General features: G+C 40.3%; 3 protein-coding genes and 1 long non-coding RNA gene across 7 annotated transcripts in view; 1 reads left to right on the top strand and 3 right to left on the bottom strand.

The window, feature by feature from the left end:
- LOC307047028 overlaps positions 1 to 27131 on the bottom strand; it is a 415414-nt gene that overhangs the window by 281598 nt on the left and 106685 nt on the right. The gene's annotated exons all lie outside the window — the stretch shown is intronic.
- On the top strand, positions 3619 to 10779 carry LOC307013652 (uncharacterized protein). 2 transcript variants are annotated; one of them, XM_079641121.1, is made up of 7 exons: positions 3619 to 4046; positions 5558 to 5752; positions 7122 to 7282; positions 8108 to 8920; positions 9182 to 9249; positions 9751 to 9794; positions 10670 to 10779. In XM_079641121.1, the coding sequence occupies exons 3-7, from the start codon at positions 7183 to 7185 to the stop codon at positions 10719 to 10721; spliced, it is 1077 nt and encodes a 358-aa protein (XP_079497247.1). In that variant the 5' UTR covers positions 3619 to 4046; positions 5558 to 5752; positions 7122 to 7182; the 3' UTR covers positions 10722 to 10779. The 2 variants fall into 2 exon arrangements, with proteins under 2 accessions (XP_079497247.1, XP_079497248.1); XM_079641122.1 differs by lacking the exon at positions 3619 to 4046 and having other exon boundaries at positions 4628 to 5752.
- LOC307047406 (uncharacterized protein) lies at positions 15795 to 18910 on the bottom strand. 3 transcript variants are annotated; one of them, XM_079694363.1, is made up of 6 exons: positions 18799 to 18910; positions 18280 to 18397; positions 18109 to 18200; positions 17559 to 17676; positions 17360 to 17461; positions 17094 to 17261 (listed from the first exon to the last, which is right to left on the bottom strand). In XM_079694363.1, exons 1-5 carry the CDS (start codon positions 18889 to 18891, stop codon positions 17445 to 17447), a joined length of 438 nt encoding a protein of 145 aa, XP_079550489.1. In that variant the 5' UTR covers positions 18892 to 18910; the 3' UTR covers positions 17094 to 17261; positions 17360 to 17444. The 3 variants fall into 3 exon arrangements, with proteins under 3 accessions (XP_079550488.1, XP_079550489.1, XP_079550487.1); XM_079694361.1 differs by having other exon boundaries at positions 17360 to 17676; XM_079694362.1 differs by lacking the exons at positions 17559 to 17676; positions 18109 to 18200; positions 18280 to 18397; positions 18799 to 18910 and adding exons at positions 15795 to 16218; positions 16446 to 16622 and having other exon boundaries at positions 17088 to 17261; positions 17360 to 17476.
- Positions 19026 to 23322, bottom strand: LOC307047405 (uncharacterized protein). Its single transcript, XM_079694360.1, has 9 exons — positions 22024 to 23322; positions 21762 to 21894; positions 21586 to 21660; positions 21022 to 21417; positions 20730 to 20834; positions 20389 to 20621; positions 20131 to 20309; positions 19448 to 19541; positions 19026 to 19366 (listed from the first exon to the last, which is right to left on the bottom strand). Exons 1-9 carry the CDS (start codon positions 22090 to 22092, stop codon positions 19127 to 19129), a joined length of 1524 nt encoding a protein of 507 aa, XP_079550486.1. The 5' UTR covers positions 22093 to 23322; the 3' UTR covers positions 19026 to 19126.

Genomic DNA, 27131 nt, shown 5'->3' with positions numbered 1-27131 from the left:
AGATCCAACTGGTAACGCTCCACCTCCCGCACAAGCTCCGACTCCTTCCCCCCCAGAGAGGTGACGTTCCACGTCCCCAAAGCCAGCTTCTGTCGCCCGGGTCTGGTCCGTCGAGACCCTCTGCCTTCACTGCCACCCTTCTGGCAGCGCACCCGACCCCATTGCTGTTTCCCGTAGGTGGTGGGCCCGCGGGACGGAGAAGCGGAGGTGTTGCCCACGTTGCCTTTTCGGGCTGTGCCCGGCCGGGCTCCGTGGCAAGCCCGGCCACCAGACGCTCGCCGACGAGTCCTCCTTCTGGGCCTGGCTCCAGAAGGGGACCCCGGGCTTCCTCCGGGCCGGGTATCCTCACTTCGTGTGTCGTCTTTCATGAGGTCTTTTGAACCAATCTTAGTCTGGCCCCTTGCCTGAGACCAATTTGCCATGGGAGACCCTACCAGGAACACAAGGTTCCAGACAACACAGCCCCCAGGTTCATCAGGGCACACAAACCTCTCTACCACGGTAAGGTGCTGGTTCTTCAGAGAGGCCCTTTGAATTATTATTTGAATTATTTGAAGTATTAAAGTAACTTGTTATGGCAGGAAAGTTAAATCTGGTATATTCATTTTAATGTCACCTTATATATTCGTGGGTGTTAAATTTGAAAGTACATTTTTACTGTTTAAATAATAGAGAGGCTTTTCATATATTCCTGAAACAATGTCCCACTACTTAGTAATAATAAATTAAAGCAATAGTCTTTTCTTCCACTTTTCATGTGTAGTCAAAAGGGTGGTTTTATGACCTTTGACATCTGCTTTGCAGTTCCCAGCAAGGAAGGGGCCCTGAGTGTCTAGCTTCCTCTGCTAATTGCTAAAACCCGTATTGATTAGCCCAAAGGGAGATGTGCCTCAGATACAAGACAGATGAAGCCTTGTAGAATTAAGGATTTATCTCCTACAGACCCCAAAAGAGGCCTTGAGACTTGAGTCACCCAAATGAGATAAAGGTCCTTTTGAGCTTATCAATAAAATGTATTCATTCCTAGTAAGCTGACTTTGGGGTGAAGGGAAGTTCAGGGAAGCCATTAAGCGATAAGAACAATTAACTTCTGTGTGTTGAAGATGTTTAGGGGGAATGAGTATGTGTCCTGTCAAAGAGTCCTCTGTCATGACTCCAAATCATTGATTGGGGGATCTGCCTAAGGGCAGAGGGACAGAAACACACACACACACACACACACACACACACACACACACACACACACACACACACACACACACACACACACACACACACACACACACACTAGGGGTTTCACCAACTAATCGACTAGTCGACTAGTCGACTACCTTTACCACTAGTCGGCGCTGTAGGCCCTAGTCGACTAGTCGTGGAAAAAAATGGAGGTAAACGAGGTGCTGCAAAATGCTACAAAACACGTCCGACATTCTTATGTATGGCAGTACTTCAACGAAGATGTATCCAACTCCACAGTGAAGTGTCAGTTGTGTACAGCTGTACTGAAGTACAATAAAATGCATCTGCTATGCGCAACCATCTGAAGATGAAACACCCGCTGCCGACAGCTAGCACTAGCAGTAATGCTAGCACCAGTGAGCAACGGACCGGCGTCAGCACTGAACAGAGGCAAACGAACAGCAAGAAAACACGGGTCAACAGTGATGCGGATGATGAGCTACGGGATTACTGCCAGCGGACACCGCATATCCCCACAATGGATAATCCACTGGAGTGGTGGGCAGAAAACGTGCACCGCTTCCCCCGCTTTCGAGGAGCTACCTGGCTATTCCAGCCACAAGCACCCCGAGTGAGAGGGTTTTTTCCCTGGCAGGCAACACTGTCACCCGAAAGCAGTCAAGCCTCCTTCCCTCACATGTCGATGCGTTGGTGTTCAAACCAAAAATATGGAAAGGTGGATGTTATCGTGGAGGACAGCGAAGTGTTGCGCAATGCGCTGTTGCGCACTGGATTTACGTGGCATTTATGTAAACAAGAGTTTTTTGCTGTCGATTTTGGTGAGTCCAGTGTTTGTTATTTACTCAGCCATGTAACACAAATTAAAATGCAGTGTTTAATGTTACTGTATGAGTTCCAATAGAAAATACAGTTGTAAACCTCTCTTTGTGTGTCTCTATTATGACGTAACGACTAGTCGACTAGTCGACTACTATTTTGAAAAACTAGTCGACTAGTAAATATTGGTAGTTGTGAAACCCCTAACACACACACACACTTACTTGCTTACAAGTGTAAATGAGCCGGATTTTAGCTCTGAGCTAATTTCCATCTGTAGTCCCGTCACATACAGCATATAAGAACATGACATTTATAAATATACATACAGCAAAAATAAATACACGATATGCAGAAAGAGCATGAGCAGCATATTCAAGGATGGTATAGTGGTGGTATGACTGTGGCTTTCTGTCAAACACCTGGATAGCTCTCTTGAACAGCTGTTCTATGGGTTTCAGGTGTGTGGCACAAGCAAACGACCAGTTTGTAAAACAGTATTCAATGTGGGATAGAATCATACAGTGGAGGTATGACTTTGCAGCATTGACAGTTAAGAAAAAGGTCTAATTTGTTTAAAATGTTGCAAGTTGAATTTAATGGTATTGGTCACTTTCTGGATATGTTTCTTAAAAAGTCAAGTGCGAGTCCAATATGACACTCTCTGTTCAAGATACTTGCACTGGGAGACTAGTTCTATTTCTGCTCCATTTAAAAATACATTGGATCCTTCGATCCTTAAAACTAGAATACTGATGGCTGGCTTACGCTACAAACTTTATCACCTTTTAACAAGAGAGTAAGTTTATAAAACGTTATTTTGTATATTTTACACATCAGCAGAAACAGAGAGAGATGGCAGGACACTGTGTTTTAGAGAGAACCCCTCCCCCCTGCGTCAGCAAACGGCTTGCGCGGTAATACCATCGCCCAGATGGTCCGCTTTTTGTTTCCCAGACGGTGCTTGTCAGGACTCTTTTCACTTCTGGCGGTGGGGGATATTTCCTTCTTCTTCCTCCCCATTGGGGGGTAACGGTGAAAACTCTTCTCTGATCTCGCTTTTTGTTTGCGTTTCTTTGCTTTTTGTTGCAAATATCTTGTACACCGATGGTTTCACAGTATTTTCTTGATGCACTACTTCTTCCGATACAATGGTTGCATGGAGATCTCTGGAAGACACCAGAGTTAACACAGCCCAATCTGTTGAGGTCAACGTCGCTTTAACACTGTGGGGTCCATACATTTCTCCATTCTTCAGATTGTAGAAATGCAGTTCATTCGCCATATAGTTGAATACGTATCCCCAAACATGTTCATTTTCCAGAAGCCATTTCTCTTCAAGATCTTCGACCGGAGGTGTTTGAACCCGGCACAGATACTGCATCCGTTTCTTGATTGGCGCTCCGGACGGATGGCGGTAAGTTGTCACAGGCGTCTCGCTGATTAAACCCATATCGAGGCGTCTCTTGGCCATTTTTTCTTTTTGGAAAGATGACTTGATGATTGGAAATGACTGGCTTTTTATCTGCACGGGGTTCTTTTTTTTATCTCACTCCACCCCCTCGGTCTTCTGACATCACATAATTGCAACAAGTCCTCCAACTAATACGACCAAATAGGTCGATTGTTTTCCTCGTTTTCCGACCCATTAATACGACCCAGAGCAGCGTTTTCAATCAACGGGTGCGTCAGCCTGTATACCTTTACGACCCACGGGCGCGTTTTAAATCAACGGGAGGCGGCGTAATGACGTACAACGTCCTCGACAACTTCTGTTAACAACCATCGTTTTTCAGACACGTACACTCTTCAAAAATCACGGCTTTCTGTCGTAGAACAAAACGTGATCCGCCTCTTAAATTTGTGTCGACCACAGACCTTATTTCGAGCTATTTTCCCAAATCCTATGGAGAAATCTCATTGGTTCTGACGCGAGGGAACCGGAAGTGGTCAAATGCTAACTCACCGGGGTTTTGGACTCGTCACTGCATCAGACAACATCCATTTATTTCCCAGACAAGCTAATAAACGTGAGTAGTCAGATATCAAAAGTATATTCATTTTGGGATATGTATTATGTTGTTTTATTTTGTCGTCTAGTACAGTGACTAAGATTACTATGTTTACCTAGGAATAATGATAGCAAAGCTAAATTAGCCAAAAGTAGAATCAGCTAACGTTAACGTGAGCATGGAAGTTATGTGATCCATCGGTTCATGCGGTTGATCCAAATGTTATCAAACGTCACATTCTTTATAACTATATTAAATACTATTTATCTATTAAGTGAAGAGTGACCAGGGGTGTAATACTGCCGGAACACCGCTCCGGCACCTAAAACGGGGATGGTTGTTAGCATCTGGTGCTAGCTAGCTATGATAACGGATAGGCTAAGAGGCTAATGTACCTAATGTAATGTTTACACAGTTAACTTTAGTCTAAGTTATCTCAGTGGGTCTGAAACAGTTTGGTCACCATATATGGAAATACATATTTCCAAGGCACACTTTTATATTATTGTAATGTTCCACAATAGGAGTCGGAAATTCAAGTTCTTAGGTTCAATAGCTCCTTTGGTAGTATACAAATACAGGTTCATAGGTCACAGGTTGCAGATCGCAGGTTCAACGTCACACAGCACCCTAAAAAAAATCGAATGAATCTAAAACATCGATGAAATCATTACAATTCATACTATTGGACATACAACAAATGCATAAAAAAACAAAACAGTAAATAGTTAAATATGCACAAAGATACATTTAAAAAAAGTATTATTCTTATCATTTTTTTTATTATTGAAATGTATACAGTTAAGTTTCATATGGGTGTTGACAGATGTATCCATAGATTTAGTTAATTTTGCCCTCAAGTGCACAAGATTGATGCATTTAACTTCACGGGGGCCTCCGGACCCCCCTAGAGGACATGAGGTCCACCCCCACTTAAAACATATTCACATGGATAGGATACTAAATACATGTGCACACTTTTTATATAGTAACCTTTGTACCTCAGCAGGAGGGAGTTAGTTTATAAAGGTCCTTCACTGATCACTTAACTATCACGCAGCTGTGTGCAGCATTTACTGTAAGAATCACACATTTATTCAATAATGCAGACTTAATAAATGACCATTCTTTGTTGATTCTGGCTGGAGTGTTAATTGACAGTAGTTACATAAGCTTCAAAACAAGCCACAACTGCGCGTGCACACGTGCAGAACTTATAGAATTAGCAATACACCCCTGCTAATGATGATTTTAGTATTATTTTCTGTGATGATGGAGCATCAACTTTTGGATCAACCAGATTAGGGTTGTCCATAACAGTCAATTTAAACATGTGACTGACTCTGTATAACATTGTTTTCCTTACTCTTGTGATTTTTGTTCATCCTATCTAAAAGATAAAAAAACATGAGTTCATTGTTTTAACAAGATTTTTCACGATATAATAAAATACATGAATCCTGTAAACATTTGTAGTATAGTATTCTTATTTTTGGTATTCCCTGACATTATCTGTGTTTCTGTTACAGATGCCTACTCAAAAAGTGTGCCAGACATGCAGGCAAAGCATAGGAGTAGCAAGTAAAAAATGCAAACAATGTGGTGCCATCCAACCCTACAAAGAGAAACTCTCCAAGCAAAAAGAAAAGGTTGCACAGGAGTGGAAGACCACGCAACAGAAAAACCACAGTGTCAACAAAGTGTATGACTCGACACATTTACTGGTAGGCCTAAGCTTTTTTCTCTTGCAGATGTCAGTTATCATAAAAAAGTGTGTAAATAATCCCTGATCTTAATCTTTTTATACAAATTGTTAAATTACTGAATTGATTTATACTTTCCAACAGTCGCCCTCATTTACTTTTTAAAAATAATCCTAATTTCTTAAGTAAGTTTATGTGAGAAGTACAGACTAGTGCACGATTACTGCACTTCATGTAATGTGTTAAGCAAAATTGTTGTCACCGTTGTATTTAAAGCTGTAAAGGCATAACACATTTTTTCGAACTGATGTTAGATAGTGTTTGTACTTGCAAGCACCCAGTTTTAGTAAAACATTATTTCTTAACCAGAAGTAACATAGTTCAGGCCAGTGGTAATTCCTAGAATCAGAGCTTCAATGTACATGTTTTTCTAATTATATCTTACAAAAAAACCTGCATTTTGGTGTTTTATATTTTATTTTGGAACTTCATGGTATGGAAAACACATAATTATGTGACTATGGTTTCCAAAAGTAAAATAAATGAAATATCATATACATTTTTGAATAAATGGTAAAACCAAGAATGTCACAGAATCAAAACCAGCCCATATTAATATAGTGCTTGAAAGACAATCAAGACCTGGAAAGAGTTAGTATTAATAAAGAGGCCCTTAAAAGCACTTTCATTAAGCTTACCAGAGTCTCTGACTTTGAGCCGTGTTCGAACAGTCATTTCAAAATTCCCCTGTAACACCAGCTTTACATCTGAAGTGCTGTTAATGCGGAACTTTGAACCTGAAATGATATAGGTTATAGCTTGCTGACATGTTTCAAAGCTAAATGTAGCTTATTCAGATATCTGAATGTGAGAATTAAATGGACAAATATTAGGCATGCCAGAAACTGACCATGATCAAAATCGGACAGCCCTGGCGAATATTAATTGATTATTCGCCGCCGAATTGAAACTAAGCCAGGAAAAAAAAGAAATACATAAATAATAATAAAAATATATATAAATAAAATCGAATTTTAAAAATAATTTTCGATTATGGAGACTGTAACGAATATTCGAAAAATAGAATAATCGCTGGCATCCCTAACCCATATAAAAATAACTATGCCCATGTAAAAAAAACTCAAAGTGAACCCGAGCTCGATAAACTTCTTTTTGTTTTACAGTTCTTTTTTAGGGGCTCCCCTAAAAGGGGTCTAAAATCACACCTGGTTAATTGTGGGGTGCCTTCCTCAATGTGCACACGTATCACATCAGTGCATTTTTCACTTATGCAAAATAAATGGAGTTATAATGGCTTTAGGTGTGTGAAAATGTTTAGAACTGTTGTGTACATAATATTTCTTGTTTTTTTGTGTCCATTGTGTTCCAGCTTCACAAATGGAAAATGTTAGATCGGCGTCCCATCCTCCTTCTTGCCAAGAGAGGCACAAATGGTTTTTGCCGATTGCATCTGTCCATGGCAAATCGAGACAGAAGATGGTAACAATGCACTTGTTACCATAAAGAGGATTTACGAAAGCCTAATTAATGGTAAAGTATACAAATCTGCATGCTATATTTCAGCAATTTATCTGTTAACATGTTTTGTAAATTAGTTGCTCAGTTATCTGGTTTTAAATGTAAAAAAATGTGAATCACTGTTTACCAAGTAGTACAAATATGTCGTTATGTCTTGTTTTGTCAGTTAAAGGGCCCATGTCATGCTTTTCTGGTTATTACCCGTCCCCTTGTGTGTTATGAAGCTTTTCCTGCATGTAAACGGTCTGCAGAGTCACAAACCCTCAAAGTACACCCTGTAGCGAGTAAAACTCTAACACAGAAAATACCTGTCTATGCTGCTCTTTTTCAATTTTTTTCTTCCTGAGTATAGTGACGTAACGGGCATAGTGACGTACCGGCTCACACACACACACTCACTCAGCCTTATCTTTTCTCAGCCGAGGCTCCGCGGATCTCCTCACGCACACACGCACACACACTCACAGCCTGGCTGTGAGTGTGTGTGTGTGTGTGTGCGCTCAGGCTGAGTTCCTCGCTGTCTCGCAGACCCCACACAGCAACCAGGAAACAACACCAGTAATCCAGCTCACACTGTCTGCTCCTCGAGCCTCAAAGGGCGGAGCAGCGAGCCCCCCAACGTCCCGCCAACACGGCACCCAGACCCCACGCAGCATTCTCATCTGTCTGTCCTTACTGGTGTCATTTCCTGGTTGCTAACAAACGCCATTGTAACACAGAATCACTGATGTTCCGCTGTTTCATTTTTAGCTGTAATTACTCAGATTATAAATGTATATGGCGGATTATACTTGGTCATTTACTCACCATGCGTCTACTTTTTTTTCTTCTCAATAGTGACTTTGGCAGTTGAACCTGAGGGCCCTTGTACCACACAGGCAGAAATGGCCGCAGACCCAGGATCAGACTTGTCTGTACCTCTTACCACCGAGACTGACACTGAGTTCACTCTCTTCCTCACTCCTGTGTCCTCCGGCCTGACTCCTGCTCTCTCCTCCGGGCTGACTCCTGCTCTCTCCTCCGGGCTGACTCCTGCTCTCTCCTCCGGGCTGACTCCTGCTCTCTCCTCCGGCCTGACTCCTGCTCTCTCCTCCGGGCTGACTCCTGCTCTCCCCTCCGGGCTGACTCCTGCTCTCTCCTCCGGCCTGACTCCTGCTCTCTCCTCCGGCCTGACTCCTGCTCTCTCCTCCGGGCTGACTCCTGCTCTCTCCTCCGGGCTGACTCCTGCTCTCTCCTCCGGCCTGACTCCTGCTCTCTCCTCCGGGCTGACTCCTGCGCTCTCCTCCGGCCTGACTCCTGCTCTCTCCTCCGGGCTGACTCCTGCTCTCTCCTCCGGCCTGACTCCTGCTCTCTCCTCCGGGCTGACTCCTGCTCTCTCCTCCGGCCTGACTCCTGCTCTCTCCTCCGGGCTGACTCCTGCTCTCTCCTCCGGCCTGACTCCTGCTCTCTCCTCCGGGCTGACTCCTGCTCTCTCCTCCGGCCTGACTCCTGCCCTCTCCTCCGGGCTGACTCCTGCTCTCTCCTCCGGGCTGACTCCTGCTCTCTCCTCCGGGCTGACTCCTGCTCTCTCCTCCGGGCTGACTCCTGCTCTCTCCTCAGTGTCTTCCTCACAGAAAAGAAGACCAACGAGGAATAAAGTGGCAATTAATGGTATGTGCGGGTTAATTAGTAATTATCTTATTTACATCGACTGAAACTGTGTTTGATTTTGCACATTGAATTAGTTAAAGAGAGAGAAAACAATCATCGGTACAATTAGAATACACCACCTTTTGTTTTGTTTAAGACTTTGCAGTATCAAAAGTCTCAGTGCCATTTTGAACAGTTTAATTGAGCACAATGTGATGTTAGGCAATGTTTAGGAGGTTATTGCTGAACTTCAACTTATTACCATCTTTTAATTCCTTGCAGAATGTCCCATTCATCAAGGGTCAGACACTTTCCCCTACAAAAAACTACTGAGGGAACGAATCAGGGAGGTTTGTTTAGAAAATATTTTTAAATAAATAAACAATGACAATAATGTTTCCGTGGAACCAAGTCTTATCTTATTGGATTTTCGTATACTTTGTTTAAAAGGAGTGTTTCAGTCTTAAGCATGACTGCTAATGTAAATATTGAAATTACAGTAACAATAATTTATTATTAATTTAAGGTTGAGGTACTTGTGTAATGCTTCATGTCGCATTAATGCATCATGTCCAGCCATTTATTTATATATTACATTTTTTCTTGTAATCCTTTGTAGGTGAATTCCTATTCTTGGCAGTACAAATATTTTTTTAAATAATAATAGTATTCCAAAATATTAAACTGATGGGGAAAATGCTATTGACTATGTTACAGTCCTTCATATGTTTGAGTTAATCGTACCTACTATTATTTCAAATTATCATTTGATTTCACTGGACTTTTTGTATTTACATGTATGACATTTGAAAAAAAAGAAGTTTACCTAAAATCTGTGTTTCTTTACTCAGGGCCATACCGAGGTGTTGGTGCAGTGGCAGTCTTGCTCTGGATGGTATGTATCTAATCTGAAGTTTCCTTCAGTGTAGCTGATAGGTCTGGCAGAACAGGGGCCAGAAAGTAGTCTTACCAACCAACTTCATCAACCCTGAGATCACTAACTTAAACATTTTGGGTTCCTCAGCAGTAAATTGAATTTAGTTGATCACATGGGGGTGGGGAGCCATGTCATCAATGGCTCTATCAGACGTTTGCGCCATAAAGTAAGACATCCAAGTTCTCTGCCCTTCGTCATTCAGACATCGCGCCCTAGAAACGCTGTCTGATTGTAACACATAAGCAGGGAAGTAGCCTACATTGAAATAGAAATTAAAATATACAATAGAGTTTATCATTGATCAATATCACTAAAGGTTAAATGATTGATATGTGAGGCTGGATGGTATTTGATCTCTTTTGTAATTACTGACTTGTTACATTTGTTCTTAACAATTATACTATAAGTATAGTTAGTAGTAATAAGTAGTATTATTTCTGTGTGCAGTCTTGCAGGCAGTTGTCTAAGTTTAGTGCTGTATGTTTGGGCATTGATAAGACAGCAAATTCAAAGAATTGGTCAAATGAAACATTGACTTTGAAATAAAAAATGTACCTTGTATTATATATGATGTACGTGTTATATATAAATATATACATTATACTGCACTTTCATCATGATATTTTTGAGTGACTTAGTATATCTTCTCATTTGAAATAGCATTGTCAACATACTGTAGAACTACATATTCCAAAAAGTAATACTTTTTGCTGTGTCAGTATTGTCATACTGATATTCTGTACAAACTGTGAAGTCCATTGAGACAAATGTAACATTTGTGATATTGGGCTATATAAATAAACATTGATTGATTGACTGTTTCTGTTTTACAGTGGGGCGAAGTGGAAAAATTCCTGGGAGCCAAAGGAAAACTTTTCCAGTTAAATATGGCTGACTTTTTTTTTTCTATTTTGGAGTAATAAAATACATATAAAAAAACATCTATGTAAGTGTTGTGCCTATTTGTGTTCTTATGTTATCAGTGAGCTGAAGCCAAGACAAATACAAATATGTTTTAAGTGTATCCATACAAACTCATTCTCTAAAACTGTCATGATTGGTCTGTTGTGAATGACACCCATGAGGAAAAAGGTCCTATACATTATATCACGTCGGCAGGGCTGTGTGATGTGATGAGGCCCTCGCGAGCGTCGACGGGGGGGTGGTGTGTAAACCCTGGACACACCAAGCCGATTACAGCTAGTGGAGCCTCGCAGCAGAAACTGTGGCGCGCTCAATTGCGCCGCATTTGCGCATCAGATGAGGCTCCCTCCACAAGATGAGGGCGAGAGGCAGACGCAGTCTGTGTGATCGGCGTGTATGGAGGGGCGGGCCTGCACATCGGCATATCACAGACTGGTGCATACATTGTACAGGCGGCAATTTGAAATGGAACGCAGCCCACACACGGCAGACAAACCCAAACACTTTTGGAACACGCCACCTCCAGACACATTAACATGCACTCCCCTAACTTTCCCCTAATCTGACATTGTATTTCATTCCATAACATATAAATATACTGTTCACCCATGTGAAACACACACACTGAAACCAAAATAATTTACAAACATGTGAAAATCTTTCATATGCGATGGAAACTTCTGAAGCAATGGAAACAGGAGTCAGAGAGACACGAGGAGAGCAGGAACTTTGATGGCAAACTGATGGTTTATTCACAAGACATGTTGTGTGCCACGAATTGACACAAAAGATGCCAAACCAATTCTGAAGATCTCTACCCCAGACCCATATTTAGCTAGTTCTGAGAGAAGAATCAACATTGTGCATAACAAGATAAAACCAACACCTCTATCAGCTGACGCCAATAGGCAGGAACAGGGAGACAAAACACTGAGAGCACAGTAGCCAAGGCTACAGGTGCCTGTGCTCAGTCAGGACAAGACCTGGGGGGTATACCACGAAACTGGTTCAACCTAACCTGGATATGTTTGAGTTAGCCGGTTGGCCTAATCCAAAACATACGCCCTCTCGCTAAACGGCACTACGACACGGGTTATCAAGTGGATCGCTCAAGCCAGCCGTGCCTATCTAGTTAGGTGCGCGTTCACATAAAAGGGGTAGTATTTGGAGCATTCGACCAATCACAAACATGGAGAAGCGTACTGACAGCGCAGCGCGTATACTTCCTGAATGAAAAGTCAACTATATAATTAGACAAATATGAAGACTTTAAACATCCATGACTCAAACACTTTATCCAGGATAAAAGCCACATAGCTGCACCTGCAAGGTGAACACAGCTGGTAAAAGAAAAAGTGTTTGAATGCGTACATTAACAGGTTTATGATATGCCCCGTCTAAGACACGATCTGACTTTAATTACATTTGACTCGAGTGTTTCGTAATGTGTTGCTTAAAATAATACTTCTGCATACAGTATGTGACACTGTAAGTGTTGCACGGCCAGATACGGCTCAGCTGACTCAGATAAGGAGATATATGATACATTATGATGTGATGCCGCGGACTGTACTGTTACTTTGATCCAGTTACTTATGTTGTGGCAGATATTTAATTAAGCTTTCTTAACGCTAATGTTATAATAGTCAGATTGCTCTGAAGATGGGAGGTGATATTCTATTAATGTTCACATTCACACGTGAACACGTTTGGTTCTATGCAAACTCAGTAATATCCATTGTGATACAGTTATAAGGCCTTCACAAGAGACTGTCAGTGGAGATTAAAGGGGATCAGGAGCTCACGTCTTCTCAGAGTCCTTGGTATCTGGCTTGATGATTGTCTCACATTTCTAAACTTCATGTCAATAACCTGCTTAAAAAGCTGAGGGTTAGCCTAGGTTTCTTCTACAGGAACAAGTCCTGTTTCTCTGCTTGAGGCCAGGAAAAGGCTAGTCACTGTGACCTTTTGACCTGTGCTGGACTATGGTGATTTGATCTATATGAATGCACCTGCCAATTGCCTGGTCAAGTTAGATGCTGCGTATCACAGTGCACTGAGATTTGTGACAAACTGTAAAGCATTAACCCATCACTGTACCCTGTATGCAAGGGCTGGTTTGCTTTCACTAACTGTACGGAGGCTCAGTCACTGGTACATTTTTATATACAAAGCCATGTTAGGGAAACTTCCATCTTATATCTGCTCCCTGATCTCACGGAAAATTGTAAGTGGCTACTGCCTGAGATCGAATGCTGTGGTTTTATTAAATGTGCCAACTGCTAGGACTGTCTTAGGGAAGACAGCTTTTAGATGCGCAGCTCCTCTGTCTTGGAATAGTCTGCAAATTAAATGGAAACTGAGCAATCTGGTGCCACTAAATGTTTTTAAAGCTCGGTTGGATGCTACTCAATCGGAAGCTATTGGTACCTGTTTATGTGGATAGTTATGTAAATGGTGCTGTATGATGTCCTTTTGTTGTTCTGTTTATGTTTTTATGTTTCGTGTGGAACCTACTTGAGCAGGTCTCCCTTGAAAAAGAAATCAATGATCTCAATGGGATACACCTGTATAAATAAAGGTTTGAAATTAAATGAAATGAGAGTCATCATCATCATGTTCTCTCTGCTGCTGCTGCTGGCAGCTGGAAGTGAGTCAACACTTATTATACTGCTGTTTAACAGGATAATCTGTCATATAACTTTTTTTTGTATTTGTACAGGTGTGAAGTGTGAACAGTTGACACAGCCAGCTTCTGTGACTGTGCAGCCAGGTCAACGTCTGACCATCACCTGTCAGGTCTCTTATTCTGTTAGTTAATAATAATAATAAAATTCAATAACATGCTTTAACCACTAGGTGCCCGTTTATCAGCTGTGCACCGTTATGGTGTAAATACTGCCTATCTACCAATTGGATCCAATATAAAAGTCAGCCGAATTACTGTTGATATTGCAAGGAGACATATTGTGTGAAAATAAATCTAAGATGTTGTTAAATGGCTGATATATTTGTGATCCACGTCACGTTTTCAGTTTTGGCGGCAGTTCTTCCTGTTTGTATAGAAGTCTTCTCATCAGGGCTCTATAAATAGATAACTACGGCAGATATGTAATATGTAATGCAGCCGAACCATGTATTACAATGCCGTTATGTGATTAGCTCCAAAGAGAAAAGCACGCAAACTCGGAATAAAGTATTATTATTTTTTTTTTAAATGTTTTCGGATTTCACATCGCATAAACACCATTTCCCAACGTGCATTGCGGCTAAACCATGAATCACCGAGCTGAGGATCTTGGTTATGGCTAGAAAGGATCCGTCTTGTGTAAAACTCTCGCGAGAGTTCGGCTGAATGTCACGTGGCTGAATGTTTACGTTTGGCAGGCAGCCTTTCAGTTAGGATCGTTAACATCAGTTGGCCACAGCAAATGATGGTGAGAAGCTAAACTATCTATTAATTATGTCAATGACAGGGAGTGTGATCGTTGAAAAGCGGTCTTGCTGGTGTTCAAAGAAGAATGACAACACTGTAGATCACCAACACTATGGTTTATTTTTTATTCACAGGCAAGTCAACGTTGTCGCAGTAAAAGTCCCAAGATAGCTCCTGGTGCAATAAAATGTTCCCTTGCAGTGTTTTACTATTATGTCTGATGTTTCTCTATTAATATTGCTGCTGCATTAATGTGTATGTTGCATCATGTTACTGCTGTAGATGTGTTTCCGAGCCGCTCCGATTACAACGAGAGTTACAACGAGAACGTGACGTCATATTTACAATAGAAGGATCCTTTCTAGCCATAACCGAGGATCTTGCCTACGTCTGTTTCCGGTATTGTTTTTGACGGATGTATTTTGTTATACACACATTCCTTCACATTTAAATTAAAATGTACATTAAAATATTTCATGAGGCTTTCTAAAATGTTTTAAAATATAACTACGGTTCGAGTTGAAGAGTTTATAAATTAACATGAACCGAAGCTGTTGCCTGGTAACGCAATCGTGCAACGTCACGTCCGTTAATTCCACATCCACACACATCGATTTAATAAATGAATATAGCCTTTGTATATGCTAAAAGAGGTGCCGACCAGCTGGGGCAACAGAAAATTGGCGAAATTGAGTGTGACTATTACAAATGAAATCATTATTATATTAATATTGATAATAATAACAACCGACCGTCGGGGTAGCATTTGCTTGGCATTTCCGGGTATATCTCCACTGGTTGGGCCACGTTAACAATACTGTGTAATTGTCACGTTTGAAGGGACGAAATCGTGACAGCTTCACGTCTCCCATCATGGTAAATCGTCACATGTTCACGTCTTGCCGTAATACCGGGTTATGCTGACCATGTCCATGCCTTTATGACAACAGTGTACCAATCTTCTGATGGCTACTTCCAGCAGGATAACTCACCGTGTCACAAAGCTCAAATATTCTCCAACTGGTTTCTTGAACATGACAATGAATTTTACTCAAATGTCACAGTCCACAGTCATCAGATCCAAATCCTACAGTGCACCATTGGGATATGGTGAACGAGAGATTTGCGTCATGGATGTGCAGCCGACAAATCTGCAGCAACTGTGTGATGCGATCAGGTCAATATTGAGTGAAATCTCTGAGGAATGCTTCCAGTACCTTGTTTAATCTATGCCATGAAGACTTAACGCAGTTCTGAAAGCAGATGGGGGTCCAACCCATCCTAGCAAGGTGTACCTAATTAAGTGGCTCGTGAGTGTATTACTTAGCTCAATTTGTATTGTTAGTGTGTGTCTGTAGGAGTAAAGTCTAGACACATTCTTTGGATGTAAGCATTGGCTAATTAAACAGATCATGATTAAATGACATGATGATAATAAGGGTGATCACCAAAACCTTATACCAGGGGTGGGGAACCTCTGGCCCTCGAGGTAACTCGGATCTGAAGGTGACTGATAACTGCTAATGGCATTTACTTGAATACCAGACATAGTAAATGCAAAGCAGGATCATATAAAAAAAAAGGTAATAAACAAGCCATTCAATCGTAATACTCGTTTTAATACGTTGACATGCATACAACACAATAGACTTGTTAAGTCCTGTTCGTTGTCCTGTTTGTTGTCCTTATCACCGTCCTGTTAGTTTTCCTCATCACCGTCCTCATCACCGTCTTGTTCGTTGTCCTCATCACCGTCCTCATCACCGTCTTGTTCGTTGTCCTCATCACCGTCCTCATCACCGTCTTGTTCGTTGTCCTCACCACCGTCCTCATCACCGTCCTGTTCGTCGTCCACATTACCGTCTTCAATGTCTTCCTCCATCATGACAAAAGACGAGTCCGAGCCAATACAGCTGTAGGTGCTGGTGACTCTGCTCAGTTTCTGCTCCAGAAGATATTGATGGTGTAAAATACAGCAGTGCAGTCCCCTGTATCCCTCTTCTGTTATATCGCTTGGAGAAACTAAAATAAAAAGACAAAATGACAGTCTATGTAAGGCAACTTTTAGTTAGCATTGATGTTGGTTCCATATAAGCAATTTGAATGTTTAACTCCGAGGCTGTATATTAGCTAAAAAGATTTGTGATTCAGAAAAAATGCAATCATTACAGATGCTATTCAGTGATAGACATTTGACACTGGGAGGGGGGCAGTGGCAAATGTTATAAATCGGTATTTGTGGAACATACTTTGGTTTCTGATGTCGTCTTTTGTCTGATGAAGGAGGCGGTCCAGTTTGTCCAGTGCCTGCCTCAGATTTTGACAATGCTGGGTCATCTCCTTCACAATGATGACTTTCTCCTCTTCCATACGCCTGACCAGCATAACCTGGTCAAAAAGTCGCCTCTTTGTGCGCAGGTTCACCACTATAATGGAAAAAACACAAAATATAACAACCACAATGGTAAGGCTAATAAAACAAATAATATCAGTTTGTATTCAATCTTTTTTAATTAAATTGACCAAAACCTTAAAATCTGGTTAAAAAAAATGCAACCTCGCCGCTTGCTGAATTTTTTCAATTCTGTCTATGTTGGCAGAATTACATTCAGTATGTCTTGAGATTCAACATTAGTATGCAGTTCAGGGTGGTCAGGAAGGGTTTTACTGTTTCCATAGATATGCCTGTCCCAGTGAGACTAGACTATTAAGACTTGATAGGGCAACATCATACAGACCTTTCAATATAATTATTTTAAAATGATTTGTTGTGATCATGATGATTTGTGACACCTATGTTGATAGCTCTGTGTTACATTGGTGATTGTATTCTAGTACTTCAACTGAATTTATGGAATATCTAGGGCAAACAAAAACAAGTTGTTTCTTACCATCTCCTTGCGCCTCCCAGGGCAGAATGACATCCTCAGACAGACCGCATGCTGCTTCTGTGTCAATTTTCTCTGAACAGGCATCAATGGTGTTGTACTGCAGTATCCTCTCTCTGAGTTTCTTCTTGAGCTCTGTCAGTCTTCTCCGTTTGCGTTGCCTTGTTTGGTTGCTGTCTGTAAAGTAAAACAAAATACAAATAAACTAATATTAATAATACAAACAACAACAACAAGAAACAAATATTGTTTCTAGATAACGTAATAATAAATACCATTTTGTCGATAGAGGTCGTGTTTCTTTCTTCGGAGGGAATAAATAATTTCATCTATTTCTCTCTGGAGCTCCTCTTGGCTACTCTAGGCTCCATGTTTCTCTTGAAAACAGAAACAACAAGGTGTAATCATAAAACATGAAGCCAAATGTTTGGAAATATGGAACCAAATCTATACCACAGTGATCATATAACATACCAGTGGCTGCCCATTGCTTGACCTCCAACACCCACTGCTCCGTGTCCTCCAGGGAGATGTTCAGCTCTTGCTTGAGACTCTCAAGATTGTCCACTTCAGTTTGTGCTCTCTGTGTAGTCTGGTTAGAATGTTTAAAAGGAAAAAGTGAATATGCGTTCCAGTTGGTTGAGAAGGTTGTTTTTTACTGAATTCCTTTATGCACATTAACTGACCAGACAACAACATGAAATGCTAAACACCTTCTCTTCAAGGTTGGCAAGTATCACCTTAGTGTCCCTTTTTTTTCAAGATCAAGCAGGATTAACATTATTATTATTATTATTATTATTATCCAGAAATTCAGATGAATCAACCTATAGTGCTTTATTAAAAACAAACAGAACAGAGACTCTCTTGGCAGAACAGTGTGCCATGGCAGCACCATCATAATGAAATGATTGCAGAATACATTCAATTCAACAACATGTAGTTAAGGATGGTGTTAAATTACTACAACAACAAACTCGGATAGTCTTAATATACATTTTGAAATGCAGCATGGACGTCTTACTTTGACAAATCTCTTTGAGAGTGTCTTGTGGAGATTCTCCACCTTCCTGTGGTTCCATTGCATAGCCAGCACGGTTATCATATCTGCTCTAGCTGTAAACACAAAAACATGAAAATTCATATGAGCTTTACATGTGGCACTACTTAAAACTATTTGTTTTCCTCTACCAACCTGATTTGGTCATGTATTTTGTTGTCAGAGCTGCCCTTGAGAGGAAGCTGTTAACCTGTTCCACTTCCTCGCCAACAGTATTTCCAGCACCTTCCTGGCTTCTGCCACCCCACTTCACCTGCTCAGAATCATAAACAATGAGATCTAGCTATTTAGTTCAATATTATAATTTCTTGTACTGTACATCTTTAGTTATCATCAGTGTCAGGAGCAATTTCAGAAAGTTAAAATGTTCTGATATTGAATTATGCTTTGAACTACAATGTCACAACTGCAGTTATTTGAAGCTCTATTCATTCATTATTTCTACAGTGCGGATATATTTACTAAAATAAACATAATGGGTTTTGGAAGCCTATCCTTGTGACAGTCTGTTTTGTAACAATTTTGTCAACATTTGTAACTATTACAATTATTCCACAGGCTTGAATAGAATATACTACATGATATTCTTATGTGCACTACAATTTCTAAAACATTTGAATCTAGTGACACAAATGTTTAACTTGCATACTGTACCTCGCATTTGCCTGTGTGGGCCTTGGCGTGCATTACAGAGAGAAAAGGTTTCATCTCTGTAAGTGGTTGGAGCTCAGGCAACTTTGCTGCCATCTTCTCCAAATAAGGCCAGTACCTGTAATGACAAAATCAATTAGCTTTTCCAGTTGCATGATGGCATAATAGTAAAAAGATAAACCAGGTCCTTAAAATTACCAGTACAATCCTTGTAACCAACATCAGCATTTATCCAAATGAATGTTTTTTTTGCTTTACATCTACTGGATGTGCAAGAATTAAATAGATAACACGTTTCCCACAAACACTTCCAATTTTGCAATAGTTATAACTATCTGCAGGCAACATCCATACAAAAGAATGTTGCATTCGCAACTTCAGCCAGCTCCTTCTGCAGGAACATTGGGTAGGCATATATTTCACCACGGTAGTGATTTAGGCCTTGTAGTAAGATGCCATGTCTGCACACAGCTATTTGCAGTCCTTCCTCATCCACCTTGGCCCTGGAATTGTGTGAGGTTTCTCTGCAAGCTGTGAATGTTGCCGGTCCACAAACATCACGACCACTTTTCTGAAATCGACACAATCTGTTACATTTAACCCTGTGCTAAGAAAAATAAATAAAGGGTTAAGGGATTGAATAGATTCTTACAATCGTCATCTGGCTCCTGATTTTGTCGACAAAGGCAGACACTTTACTGTCCTGGGCAATGAACAGTCCATCAAATAGAGACGGTTCATCTGTCCTGCGAAATTCGAGAAAGACATTGTAAGCAACATTATCATACATACATAAGTTTGATTGTGTCCTCTATTTAATGTGGCCAATTTGCTTTTGCCATAACATTTTCATAAATGTGGAAAAGGTCTTTGTGAATTTGATCTGTAATTCTGTGTAAAGTCTTTTGCCACCATTATTTAACATTAGTGAAAAGTTTACTGACTTCTTGTAAAAAGGTAAAAATAAAAGTACATCCTTTATATTGATGGGCATGGAATAGGGCAGAGGAAGGCATAGAAAAAGGTTCCTGGGCAATTTAATACATTTTTCATGAAGCGATTATATCCAAAACTGGTTCTTAGCTCCAACATATCCAACTAACGTCAACCATTTAACATTTTAAAGTTGAGTTAACTTTACAGGCGTCATATATAATAATTTTTATGAATTGGATTTATATAATTATGTGTAATTTCAAACCAACTATTGTTTTCTGATGGTCTACAAACTTTGGAAAAAGAAATTGCAGAGTTGGGGAAAGTTAGACATTTCAGCAAAGACATTCAGCTTAGTCAATAAAACAACAACTAAAATGAGAATATGATTTCACTGACCCTCTGGACTTCTTGAAGCGATAATGCTTTCTATTGCCATCTACAGCAATAGCCAGCATGTCAGGTGTGCATGCTGGGCATTTAAAGGGCTCCACCAGGCATAGATCTTCTTGTCTGTAATTACAGAAGGCAAACTCCCGAAAGACTCTGTGGAAGATATCGCTACAGATTCTGCCTGTCTGGAAAAAAGAATGGTATTCATTTGGTTAATTAAAAGTTTGGTATTCAAAAATCTTGAAAACCACATTTTATTCTTACCCTTCCTGTGGAAAACGATCGATGTTCAAGCATTTTTATAAATACTTGCTGGGATAATGCTGGGCTGGCCAATTTCATTTGCTCGAATGATGTGAACACATCAAAGTTAAAAATAATTTTGCAGCTGTCGGTTGCTGGCCAGTATTTGTATCCCAGCAAGTCACCTATGCTCGGGGACCATTTGGCGGAACAAATTGGGCAGCACACAGAAGGCAGACGAACGTTGTATGGACCTGAGAAAAAATATAAATGTGCAATTTGACAGCTATCTATGCAATGTAGGACAAAAGTATAATAGTAATCCTGTATTTCTGCTTGATCGTCTTCTGGTGGCAACAAACCATTGATAGTCACCAACACGGTCTGCTTTCCTGGGATGATGGTGAAATCTTGGCTTGGACCACAGAAGCAGATTTGGGATGGCGGAGGAATTGGAAGCAGACACACTGCAGCAAAGACAATTTCAGAGATTCATATGCATGTTAGGACATGTTAGGAAATGTAGTCAATACAAATTGAGACATTTTAACTGTTAAAGCAAACTTCCGACATGGTGAAAATGATGCCGCTGTATATGTAGTGCACATTAGGAAACCATGGTAAGGGAATATGTAATACCTTATTTGAACCCACCTTGTTCACAGAGTCCATATTGGCCACTTTCATCCACAACCACTAAGGATGTGGGAGGAATAGGTCTGTAAAACCCATCAAACATGGCTTCCCTGTCATGGAAAACATGTTTACCATGGATAATAGGGTCACATGCCGGACAAAGAAAGGGAGTTCCTGGTGGAACACAGTCCAAGCACCGGACCACAGCATCAGCAGTTTTGCATTGGAGACAGGAACGTGTAGTGACAATCTCTGCAGCCAATTTCAAATTAAGGAGCTCTGGCATTGCAGCTCTGAATTTTTGTTCACGTTTCAACTGTCTTTGGGTCCATGTTGATGCAGTGGGTGTTTCTTCTGATGATGCAGGGACAGTGAGAGAACCCAACAGGTTTCTCAGTGTCTGAAGATGTTGATCTAAAATAACAAAATATAAAACAAATCATGGAATTTAGTTTAATTTAAAAAAGATATTCCATACATGGCTTTTCACTTTACAATGTATCATGAACAAAGCTATTACATACTACAAACAATTACCTACATTTCAAGTTGAAGGATAATTTAAGAATTCATTGTGCATACCAAGACTTGGGACCTGTAGAGGAATCTCATGTGTCTCCTCGACCTCTGGGGACTTCTGAGAGCTGGAAGGTTTAACTGCATAAAACAAAGTACGAATTTATGGGAAACATTATTGAGGACCGACCAACGACATTAAAACTTAATGAAACACTAGAACTAGATTATATTTTACAGACCAGATCGATTCTTATTCCAATGTTGGGCTATAATGTTCCCATCCAGGTCCCTCTTCCTCCACGAAACATTTGATCCTTGCGTTATTTTCTTTGGTATCTTCTGTATCTTCGGTTTCTTTGGTTTCTTTGGTATCTTAATATATAAATATATAAAAGAGATTATATATTTCCCTTAATTGTTGCACACACATCTTTGTAATGTGTGTGTCTGTTATCATTTGAGTAAATGTTATAATACATTTTTGGATAATGTTGTACTTGCCTTATTTGCCAACTCATCTGCGAGGGCATTCCCTATCTCTAGCCATTCATTCAGTTGCTTGGATGCCATTTTTAAGTGAGGATAAAAAGGGCAACAACAAACAAAGGATGAACTGACATACAGGGAGGGAGAAAAACAAAACAAAAGACAAGAAAACGAGAGGGGTGAAAGAGAGTAGGAAGAGGAATATGGCTCTGAAAAGAACCGTTGATTTTTTTATGATAATAGGCTACTTCATATAATTGAATTGATAGATGACCTGAAAAAAACCAAACAGATGAACTCAGATTAGCTGTGCTACCATGTAATTTAATTGTTGCTTCATAAATAAGCATTCGCCAAAATAAAACTACAGGCACCAAAATCAATCAAGTCCCAGGTAAATCAGTAATTACAGGGAAATATATTTCTCTTTTTAACTAGATGTGATGCTTTCACAAAACTTAAGTTGAATTAGCGAATGTTTAAAGTAGTAAAACAACTATGACCTGATGATATTCAAGTGTTGAACTTACCCTAACTATCATTAATGCAACATGTTAGGTGACATTTCGAAGAAAGAAAAAGTGTGTGCATTATAAAAAGCGCCATGTAAATGTCAACTATTATTATTATTATTATTAAAGTGCCATTTCCTTTCGCATTGTTTACGTTCATATCATGTCCTGGTCTGGTTAGCTGAATATACATACTTTTGCCATTGTTATGTGTTATGTCACGTGCTACCAAGGGTTTTGTTTTTAGGCAAGATTTTAGCTCCTTTTGTGCGAAGGAGAAAACTCTCCCTACAACTTGTTGTAGACGAACCTTCTTATATTGCAATACATATCCGTTAGCGCATATAAGCTAAGCGCTAAGCGCTAACCTTTACAGCCATGCTATTGCTAACAACATGCATTCGCCTATACTGCCTATGCCACGGGCCAGCCCTAAAACGTAAAACTGAAATATCGTGGTTAAACATGCTTAGTAGAAAAACGACAGGATTAATTAAAAGCGTAAACAAATCAAATGAAATACAGAAATCAGATTTACCACTTGTAAAGCTCTGACGCTCTTTAACAATCCTTCTTCTTCTTCATCTTCTTCTTCATCTTCATCTTCTTGGCTCGTCGCACTTTTATTGATGCGCAAGGTTAAAGTTCACGGGATTACGATCGTGACAAAACGTGACAAAAGGTTGTAATAAACTGCTGCTAGAAATGAATAATGGGAAAGCTACGTGGCTATGGGTCGTAATATCGTGATCAACACTGCTTAAACAATCGACCTATTTGGTCGTTTTTTGTAGGAGGACAGGCTGCATAATTGGGGCGGGCCCTTCTGTCACTTTTATGCATACTAATGTGATGGAAGCGGCATTTTGTTTTAATAGATTTGGGGCTGGGCCCACCTGTCACTTTTTATGCATACTAATGTGATTGAAACATTTTTTATGATACACCATAAGGCGAAACAGCGGGGGCTTTTCACACCTGTGAATACACATCAACCCCCTCCTATCGACGGATCTCACACCTACTTGGGATATCACACCTACTTGAGATCTCATACCTCGATCAAAGGGGAGGCGGGACTTAGCTCATTTGCATAATAGGGGGAGGTGTGACCTGTCACTTTTTTATGCATACTAATGAGACGAAAGCGGGATGAATCTTACTACTCATGTGTGTTGAATTTGAAGGGACAAAGTATATTTTCCCTCCCCAATATATTTAGGTGAAGTCTTTGTGTTCAGAGAGGGATGTGAGCAGGGGACATCCTTATTTGGGGATAGCTCCAAAACTCTGGAATGTTTCCCTCATAAAAGAAGAGGGTTCGTTACACATGCTTAGTGCAAATGTGTGTGTTTTCATTGCAGTAAATATATGTGCTGCGTGATTACTGTTCAACCATATACCTCTGTTTTTATTCTTTCATGTGTGGGTACTAAATGGCTACAAACATTGTGGAGAAATTAGCTTAAAAATGTTTTATTACTCTATATGAAATGGAAGCAGCTTTTATGACAGGGACGAGAGAGCTGGGGGAGGGGACATTCTTCTTAAGATTTTCAGCATGTCTATTATCAGGGAAATCTACTTGTTTTAAATAGATGTTTGTGGTTAATTACTTTGTATTAATAATAACAGTATGTGTAAAGGAAGCTGGAAATATGCAATGTGAAACCTTTTATTTGAAGTAAAGATGTGAACAATAGCTCAAATGGCTGGAAAGTCTGCAGGACAAATGAGTGTGTTCTCTATATTGGGCCTGTGTGAAGTTTGACTATTTGAAAAGCATCTCTAATACTACTTAAGAGCATAGGTAATGTGTTCCTCGTTATTATTGATATGAAAGTGATTTACATGTATTACATATATTTAGCCAACTATAACAACTATATCTTAAAACATACTTTTAACTTGTGTGTGGTAACCTGAGGGGGGGAAGATGGACACAGGGACAAAGGGCCATAAAGGGGATGTGTGTGTGCTGGCTGCAAGATGTGAAATAAGATAAGGAAACTTGTTGTTTAGAGCAGGTTCGTACCAGACACCAAAAGGTGTCTGGTTTTCGTCAAACTGAAAGAGACTTTTTGTTTCCGGGTTTCTTCTGCTGTGTCGCATCATACAGTGGAGGTATGACTTTGCAGCATTGACAGTTAAGAAAAAGGTCTAATTTGTTTAAAATGTTGCAAGTTGAATTTAATGGTATTGGTCACTTTCTGGATATGTTTCTTAAAAAGTCAAGTGCGAGTCCAATATGACACTCTCTGTTCAAGATACTTGCACTGGGAGACTAGTTCTATTTCTGCTCCATTTAAAAATACATTGGATCCTTCGATCCTTAAAACTAGAATACTGATGGCTGGCTTACGCTACAAACTTTATCACCTTTTAACAAGAGAGTAAGTTTATAAAACGTTATTTTGTATATTTTACACATCAGCAGAAACAGAGAGAGATGGCAGGACACTGTGTTTTAGAGAGAACCCCTCCCCCGCGTCAGCAAACGGCTTGCGCGGTAATACCATCGCCCAGATGGTCCGCTTTTTGTTTCCCAGACGGTGCTTGTCAGGACTCTTTTCACTTCTGGCGGTGGGGGATATTTCCTTCTTCTTCCTCCCCATTGGGGGGTAACGGTGAAAACTCTTCTCTGATCTCGCTTTTTGTTTGCGTTTCTTTGCTTTTTGTTGCAAATATCTTGTACATCGATGGTTTCACGTCTGGAAAGTCTGCAGGACAAATGAGTGTGTTCTCTATATTGGGCCTGTGTGAAGTTTGACTATTTGAAAAGCATCTCTAATACTACTTAAGAGCATAGGTAATGTGTTCCTCGTTATTATTGATATGAAAGTGATTTACATGTATTACGTATATTTAGCCAACTATAACAACTATATCTTAAAACATACTTTTAACTTGTGTGTGGTAACCTGAGGGGGGGAAGATGGACACAGGGACAAAGGGCCATAAAGGGGATGTGTGTGTGCTGGCTGCAAGATGTGAAATAAGATAAGGAAACTTGTTGTTTAGAGCAGGTTCGTACCAGACACCAAAGGGTGTCTGGTTTTCGTCAAACTGAAAGAGACTTTTTGTTTCCGGGTTTCTTCTGCTGTGTCGCACTGATTGGGTGCGACAGGCCATGTGTTGATCTCTCCCAATAAGATGACCTCTGGGGAAAGCACGCACACACCTCCTCCTGTGTTTTTAGTATGAAAGCCTGTGTTTTCCTTTGGTTCGCGCTCTTGTTTTTGACTGGCCGTTCCTGAGACATGTCTCACACGGTGGTAGAACCTGCGCCCGGAGTACTCTGCAGAGTGCTTCGTGATTAGGTGAAGTATTTGTATGTTTGTGCCATTAAAGCAGATTATTGTTGAACCCTTATCCTGGCTGCTTTGAATTGTTCCTTCTTTTGAGAACCCGCTCATATAAGAAAGGCGCGGAGCAGAGATTCTGCCCCAACAGGATGTGACCGGCATTTTAGCTAGGAGCGCTGTGGCTGCCAGACGAGCTGTGGCTGCCGGCCATGCGCGCTGTGAGGGGCGGGGCTGACACACAGCCAGGTCAGTACACTCTGTGTGCACGTACAGCAGCAGCCTAGCAGCCAAATTAATAATATAGTGATAAGCGGGAGACAACGTGTGACTTACTCGCGGGGAATTTAAAGTGAAATGGAATTGTTTACAAAACCTACACATCTCGATTCTAAGGTGTGGCAGTATTTTGGATTCAAGCCAAATCAACGAGGCCAACCTACGGACTTGAATGAGCCGGGCGGTGTGTCGCATTGGTTTAAAAAAGGTAGCGACAAAAGCAGGCAATACCACGCATTTTAAACTACACCTAAAACACAACCACTCCATTCCGTTTTCCCAGCTGGTAGCAAACACGGCAGCTGGAGATGGAGAGCCCCCACCTTCCCGACAGTTTACAATCAAAGATGCATTTGCCCGACAATGCAAACATGTTGGTGTTCCTTGCTCGAAAACTTTGAAAAACAGATTTGGATATGGCCTGTTGAGGCATCTGGGTCTTTGTATGGACAGTGGACTGTACACATGACTGTTGTTTTAAGGAGATTTGTTTTGCTTGTGAGACAATGTGTGCTCATATTGATTTATTTATATATATATTTATATATATATATATTTATCTATCTATATAGAGTTGGATAGATAGATGGATTGAGAGCTCTGTTTTCCAGCCTGAGTCTATTTAATTGATTGTTTTGGTTGTGTGTGATTTAATTAATTTATTATAATTACATTAATTTGTTGTATTTATGATATATCATTTATATATTTTAATATTATTTCACATTTCATTTGCAATGTTGAATGTTCAATAAAAAGTTCTGTTTGAAAGGATGTACTAGAATTATTGTGATATATTATCAGTATGTCAGTGGTCTAAAATGGTCTTACAATGGTGCCGACAATATTATCGTTTATCGCAATAATTTCCAGGAACATTTATCGTCCAACAAAATTATTTATCGTGACAGGCATAGGTGTGCTTACCAGGGCTAGCATGAGGGACAAGGTGTATAGTGTCGGTGAGTAGTGATAGCAAGAGTACCGTTAACCTAGAGTTAATTTATTCACATACATTCCCATCAACAAA

This window comes from Notothenia rossii, assembly GCF_949606895.1.
Source record: "Notothenia rossii genome assembly, chromosome: 7".
In the NCBI taxonomy this organism is placed as follows: Eukaryota; Metazoa; Chordata; class Actinopteri; order Perciformes; family Nototheniidae; genus Notothenia; species Notothenia rossii.
The sequence above is the reverse complement of the archived record's forward strand: the minus strand, read 5'-3'. Positions and strand labels throughout refer to the sequence as shown.